Source organism: Momordica charantia, assembly GCF_013281855.1.
Source record: "Momordica charantia cultivar OHB3-1 chromosome 4 unlocalized genomic scaffold, Mcharantia_2.0 BLBB01000004.1, whole genome shotgun sequence".
NCBI lineage: Eukaryota > Viridiplantae > Streptophyta > Magnoliopsida > Cucurbitales > Cucurbitaceae > Momordica > Momordica charantia.
In genome coordinates, this window is record NW_028275162.1 from 11,869,868 (window position 1) to 11,877,879 (window position 8,012).

At 33.8% G+C, this 8,012-nt stretch overlaps 1 protein-coding gene across 1 annotated transcript; it reads left to right on the forward strand.

Moving 5' to 3' along the window:
* The first annotated feature begins 1,556 nt into the window (after positions 1-1,556).
* LOC111023701 (polygalacturonase-like) lies at positions 1,557-3,325 on the forward strand. The gene is made up of 4 exons (XM_022301168.2): positions 1,557-2,001; positions 2,251-2,540; positions 2,705-2,933; positions 3,028-3,325. The coding sequence occupies exons 1-4, from the start codon at positions 1,573-1,575 to the stop codon at positions 3,244-3,246; spliced, it is 1,167 nt and encodes a 388-aa protein (XP_022156860.1). The 5' UTR covers positions 1,557-1,572; the 3' UTR covers positions 3,247-3,325.
* Positions 3,326-8,012: the final 4,687 nt, after the last annotated feature.

Sequence of the window (8,012 nt, forward strand, 5' to 3'; positions counted from 1 at the left end):
AATAAAGAAAATTAGTGTACCAAACGGATGCAATAAAAATAAACTAGCATGAATGGCTCAAGGGATAGATTGTGTAACTTGGAGCCTCAAGGAATATATATACTTGAGGTCTTGAGTTGAAATCACATAGAACACAATACCACCTAGCAGTGACCCCTCACGTATGTACGGATTTGGGACAGTACGCATACCTCAGGTATAGAAGCGTAATGGCCAAAGGATCGTCGACTCCTGGATAAACAGAAAAAAAAATTAGAATTACATGTTATCTAATATGTTCAAAATAAAAAAGAAATCTAAAACGTTAAAAAAAATCACATATAATAATTGAGAATCACTAATTCAGAACATAACTAAAAAAACCTTAAATTAAAAACTCTAAATAAAAAAAAAACAAAGGAGATATCAACAGAGATAGCTCAACAGTAATTGAGATCGATCCGTTGTACTAAAAAAAATAAATAAAAGAAAAAAAAACTCAAAATGTGCCCAATAAAAGAAAGATCGAAAGTAGTGCCTAAATCTAGAAAAGATTTATTTCTCCTACGGAAAATTAGACGCGTGGGGTAACAAAGACTGTACATAGCTTTTGTTTATGAGGTGAAAATTAATCTGCTGATCCGCACCATCCGTAAACGAAACTAACTCATTCGGAACAATCCTGCCTCCATCAGTTCGAGGGAGAAATATAATCTCCAAATCAAGGTAACAAAAAGGGTGTACATAGCTTTTGTTTCGGGAATTGCCAAATCTTGGTGAGATAGGAATAAAAATCAAATTGTCCACCGGTTTTCTTCCGTTGGACGATGCTGATTTACCTAATAAAAAAATCGGACGATCATGATTGCATGAAAATTTGAACAATTAAAATTATAATATATAATTATAATGAAAATGGATATGGCAGCTTCATATTCAAGGTACGACCAACCCATTAAAATTCTCACTCCTCTCAACCTTATCATGAATAATCCTCAATTTGACCCTTCATTTTATTTTTTATAATTCTTAATTAACTTCTCCCGATGACAAATTTGTTAAATATAAAATTTATATATTATTAAATTATTATTCTATTAACATATTTTACTGTAAGTAACTTGGAATTACACATCTATAGATGTCTTCAAATATGTTAGTAGAGTAATAGTTAAAAAATAGTATCAATTGTAACAATTTCTTTTTTATGGAAAGATTTGAGAGTTGTTAATATATTAGAGGTAAAAATCGAATAGCAAGAAATTTGGGGTTTATTCAAACAAGATTGCATGTATACAGACTTTCGTGCAAAAGAAGTTATTGTGCGATGGGTAATGGATTGCATTTGGAGTTTGCGGCTGTACATACAGAGCTTTGGTTTCCCTCATTTTAATCAAACAGCCGCCTGCCTTAATTACCATATTCATGCACATGGATAAAACTCCAATTTATTTTAATTAATATTTGTTTAGTCCACAAACTTCATTAATACTCCATTTCATTACTACTTTCCATACAATTCCACTCTATAAATAACCCATCCCAATTCCCAAACTCCCATGTCTCTTACATCCAACCTTAACTTCTCCAAATATGGCTAACCAAATGAGCTTCTTCTTCTTCTTCTTCTTCCATTTGTTCACTCAAAGATCAAGTGCAGGCAGCTATAATGTGCTTAGTTTTGGCGCCAAACCCGATGGAAAAACCGACTCAACGCAGCCATTTCTCAAGGCGTGGAAATCAGCTTGTACCTCCCCCACAGCATCCACCATCATCGTCCCCAAGGGAAGGTTTTTGCTGACGTCCACCACATTCAGAGGCCCATGCAACAGCCACATCACATTTCGCTTGAATGGAACGCTTGTCGCACCTCTCGATTACCGCGCCCTCGGAAATTCTGGGTATTGGATTTTGTTCATCAAAGTTGATGGAGTTTCTGTCGTTGGCGGTAACATTGACGCAAAGGGCGCTGGGTACTGGGCCTGCAAGAAATCTGGAAACAATTGCCCCGCAGGAGCCAGGGTACGTAAATACTTAACTACATACATATGTTTTATTATTATTATTTTTTTTATTTATGGAATTCCATCCGATGAGACTAATAGCCCATTACTTATATTTTGTAATTTATTTATAGAATTTTATCTCAAAATCAATTGGCCATGAGAATAATAACCTATTGCATGTATTTTGTAAATCTGATTAGATCTCTTTATCTTTTCCATGTGGGATCATTAATAACCATATATTCTTTGTGTTAATGAAATGCAGTCGATGACGTTTAACTGGGCAAACAACATCGTGATAAGTGGATTAACGTCAATCAATAGCCAACAAACTCATCTTGTAATAAATAGTTGCAACAATGTAAAGGTGAAGAATGTGAAGGTAATGGCTCCAGACCAAAGCCCCAACACTGATGGCATTCACGTTCAGTCATCCACTAACGTAATGATCACTGGAAGCACCCTCCAAACTGGGGATGATTGCATTTCTATTGGAGATGGAACCAAGAATCTATTTATGAGTAATATCAAATGTGGGCCTGGCCATGGTGTAAGGTAAATCAGAGAATCCAATCTAGATATCATAATTTTTTTCCATCTCAAAATCAATTGTCAAAGAGAAGAGTAATCCACTTATATTATAAATCCTTGTTAGATTCTTTATCTTTTCAACGTAGGATGCTGAATAAACTGATATGATCGAGTCTTAACTAATGCAGCATTGGAAGCTTGGGAAAAGAGTTGGAGGAAAATGGAGTGGAGAATGTAACATTGACAAATGCAGTGTTCATTGGATCCGATAATGGTGTGAGGATTAAGACATGGCCTAGGCCTAGCAAAGGTTTCGTAAAAAATGTTCTATTTCAGAACATCATTATGAACAATGTCCAAAATCCCATCATAATTGATCAAAATTATTGTCCCAACAACCAAGGCTGTCCTCTCCTGGTAATTGAATTGCGATTATGTTCTCTGATCTTCATGGAATTATTAACTAAAAATTGGTTTGTTTTTATGTTTGTTCTATATTGTACTTTGATAGAGTTCTGGACTGAAGATTAGTGGAGTGAGTTACAAAAATATTAAAGGGACATCTGCAACGCCAGAGGCTGTGACATTTGACTGCAGTCCTACCACTCCATGCAGTGACATACGATTGGAAGATATCAAGCTTACGTATAAAAACAAGGCAGCAACATCCTCATGCAAGAATATTGGTGGATCAACTATCGGAATACTCATGCCTGAGAGTTGCTTATGATGAAATAATACAAAAGTCATTTAAATTAAACAGAACAATTCAATTAATTAGTCCAATGCTGGACTTTCTTTTCATGATTTGTTTGATGTGAATACATTGTTTAAGCAATAATACAAATAAAATTGATTCAAGCATCAATCATTTTTTTTTTCTTTTTATAATTATCCGTTTTTATTAATGGAGCAAATTATATTTTGGTCTCTTAAATTTGGGTTTAGTTTCTATTTGGTCTCTTATCTTCTCTCTTGGCCACCTCCAACCTTATTTAGTCGGTGCCGCCGCTTCAACAAACACACTAGGCTAATATAATATGTTGTTCGTCTAGAGATTTTTTTGTTTGGTTGGTTTGATAACGATAATAAACACGTCCAACAAACCGTAACCAACACTAAGAGAGATGTAGTATTAACAAGCACTGTTAGAATTAATTTAATAATTAATTCATATGTGGGTAACAAATGAAACAACAATTATATTTGGGCTATTTAATGGGCATACAAGTGATCTTAATGATGGGCCCATGACTTCCCATTTAGTGGTGTGACTTGTTGGGTAGAAACCAGCCCATTAATCTCAGGGGATTATGGGAAATCCTAGGATTAACCTATAAATATATGGTTATGGTCCCAATACACTATGCTTCTTGAGCCTATTGTGCCCCATCAACAGAGAGTATTGCCTATATTTGGTCTGGATTGTATAGTTGAGGAAGACCACAAACCACAATTTCTTGCAGATTGTGGTCAATCTATCTAATGGTTTCAGGTAATTCTAACCTCTTTATAGATTTTGGTTTTCTTCCATGCTTAGATCCTTGACCTTGATTGTTCTGGAATTTTATGGCTTTTATTTTAGAATAATCATGAATTAGGATTTGATTAAAATTTCCAACAAGTGATATTAGAGCAAGTTTTTCATGGATGATTTCTGGATCTTTATGAGTTAAGTTCATTGTTCTTTAATAACTTATTTATTTAAACAAACAGCTATTAAAATTATTTGAATTGATAAGATCTTTGAACAATTTTCACACGATTAAAATTCTTAATTGATTGAAAATTGTTTGAATTATCCCGGACTAATTTGATAAAGTTTAATTTTTTTATTAACAAATTAGTTGTGAGGGTGAATCTTTAGTTTTCATTAAAAGAAAAATTAAAGAAATTGCGGCACTCCAATAAGGTGTCGTTTGAAGATAACGGCTGGTGCATGGAGATAATGCACTAGCACCAAGTATTTTTAAATGTTGCAGTGTGCAAACTTAGAGATATTTTTTGTGTGGCTATTTATTTAATTTTTAATAATTATTTATTTAATTATCAATTTATATTTTGTTTTGAATATTCTGGGCGAATTTAAATATGAAGGTCGATTTAATTTTTCTTTTATGTTGTGCTAATTAAAGATTGTTGATTATGGTGAAAAAATTATCAATTTAATCAATACTTTGCACAATTTTTAAATTTATATGAATGTTTTGAGTTAGAAATATTATTGTTAATTGTTGAAAATAACTTAGGTATTTTATTTTCATATGGAAACAATTAAGAATAATTAAGTAATAATTTTGTGAGATTTGAGTATTGTTGTTTATGCGAATTGTGATCGGCCCAAAGGAAGATCACAATTTGACCAAATAACAAATACACTTACAATTATGGAATTAATTATTGATATTAGATTATCGTGCTGCAATTAGAGCTCCATAGCCTATGTTGAATTGTTGATGAGTTACAATATCAATAATATTCATTTTGGAAAAATCCAGTTTTTATTTTTATTTTTTTTTCTAGATTTAATAAATTGTTTAGAAGACTTTTCCCAATTATTAAATTATGCATATAAATATATTATTATTAATTTTGAAATAATTTTGGTAGTTTTATTTTCATAACGATAAAATTAATAATAATTAAAGTTATATATGTTGCATAATTGTTTGATTCTTTCGGTTGGTGTTAATTTGATGAATCATGTTGCCAAAGTAGCCTCTGATTTCTGATATTGATATCTTTCAAAATTATCAGATATTTGTAGATCTGTGTATTTATGCACTCTGTAGTCGGCCCAAAGGAAGACTTCAGTTTGGCCAAATAACAGGTCTACATATAGTTAGATGGTGATAAACATGGATAATATAAAGTTATGCCATGTGAGTGATTGCCGGCCCAAAGGAAGGCTTTCACTTGACATGATTGATTATCAATGTTTGATCACCACATGGAGAGTACCACTTGCAAGTTGATATTGCCGGCCCAAAGGAAGGCTATCAATGTTGTGTTAGGTATCTTGTTGTCCTCATTGAGTTTAATTATAAAGTATTTTTATAAATATTTAAGGTTAATTACGAGCATGTTTTATTATTGAATTAGTTATTGTTAAATATTATTTAATTGCCTTACTGTGTATTTAAGAATAATTTCTATTCAAGTTTGCATGAATTTTTGATAAAGAAAGGAAACACTTCAACTTTTGCAAATCAATATCCCTCTAAGGTTTAATTGGGATCTTGAAAAGTCGGAGTAACCTTAATTATATAAGTATTATGTAACACCCCAAGAATTTCACCATTTCCAAACAGGGACCGTTACTAAGACTACCTAAAATTTTCACATAAACAAGAGAATTATCTTCACAACAATACTAAGCAATAAAGTTACCACGCTTCTCCTGCGCTCTGATTTTCAACACTCACGAGAGCTTGAACAATTAGAACAACAACACTAAAGATTTAAGAGAAACTCACATCTTATACAGATAAACCATTTAATACTGATTCACATTAACCAAACCCTTCAAGGAAACCTCTACTAACTATAAACCATCCACTAAATGAATATTAACATCTCGAATGGCAATGAAGCAAAAACTAATTCAAGTACGATCAACTTAAACAAATGTATTCATAAATATCCTAAGTAGGTTACAATCCCATAGTTCAAGAAGCTAACAAAATTAATGCTCTAAAAAGAATAATGAATCGGCAACCTTACAACATCCTTTAGACAATAAAACTAAACAAAACCAACCACTAACAACTCAACTACAAGACTAAATAGCCCCAACTATCCTAACTAAAAGAAATTAATTGCACGCAGCATAACTAATGGTCTTTTTGATCAAGCCTCCTCCTCACCATCACCATCCCAAGAGCTAGCTCGATACCTGCAAACTGGAGGGGAAAAAGAGGGATGAGTACAACCACAGTACTCAGTAAGCAGCCCTTATCTGAAGGGTCACGCACAACATCATACTTATCAAGGAAACAACGTATCATGCTTATCAAGAATCAACATATCATGCTTATCACAACTCTCGAGCTTTGAATAGATAGAAACATATCACAAGAAGCAGTTTATGCAAATGTTTAACTATACATGTACCGTACATGTCAAACTCATCCTTACACATTAACACACTAGTTCTCTTTCTTGATTCCTCCAAGGCTTACTCCTTCGAATCGCATCGGCCCTTGCCATTTATCCCCAAAGCCCGACACTCATCTACAGAGGCTTGGCGTTCAACCTTGCCATTTATCCCCAAGGCCTTGAACTGTGCATTGACCCTTGACCATTTTTACCCAAGGCCCCGATGACTTCACCATCTATCGGCCCTTGACCATTTTTACCCAAGGCCCCAATAGTATTCCTTCCAACAGACTCCTCGCATCGACCCTCGACCATTTTTACCCGAGGCCTCGATACTCAATTAGTGACGTATCAGCCCCCGACCATTTATACCCGAGGCCTTGACACTCACCCATTCACTTTCTCCAAGAATCCAACTCTCACCAGAATCTTACTATATACTTTCTTAAGCCATGACCCATGCGTCTTTCAGCTCACAAACACAATTCAGCATGCTTCCACAACATAAACAACATTCTAATGATGAAATGATAAACCAATCATGCTTTCACAATATAACCTTTCTTAACAACAGCTCCACAATGAGTTTTGTCACAACAAAGCATAACCAAACAAATTTTAAACAATTAGAGCCCAGCCCAGTTCACCCAAAACACTTAATATCCAACATCAATATTCAATAAGCGTTGCTAGATATAATAAACACACGAAAGACGCCGAACAATTCATGCATATTCAGACAACAAACATCCCCACAGCAATTCTCAGCAGTTTAGCAAAGCAGAATTTACACCATTATCACCGACAAATATTCAACAACACTCCAAGTATAAGATTACCACAACCGAGAGCTACCTAACACATCAACGTATCAAAAATAATATCGAACATCACAAAAACAGCACATTAGAGGCCATCTGACACACATTAACGCACGCACACGCCCCTTGTCTTACTTACTTTGTTATGTCTCAAAACTCTCACAAGAGTCCTACTTGCTACTACGCCATGTCTCATGCATCAATAATCTCATAACAATCCAATATGCGATACACCAAAATGATCATATGTAACAACCAATCAATTTAAAATAGTCCAACATGATCAAACAGCTCCAACAGGCATCGTTCACAGAAGAGGCACAACCAACAACTTAACCAAAACATAACCGATAGATACCTAGCATACATCAAACGCAATTGATTTCTCATAAATCTTCAATATGCTTTCGAAACAACAGATTATAGTACCATTATACAATTTTCATCATGAAAACCAATTAAAACATAACAACAATTCAAACATAGTCATCCAAGATTACTTGGTTACAATTTATTCACACAACTACATAATTTTCCCGAGATATATCAACAATTTTATCAACAATGACATTTACTA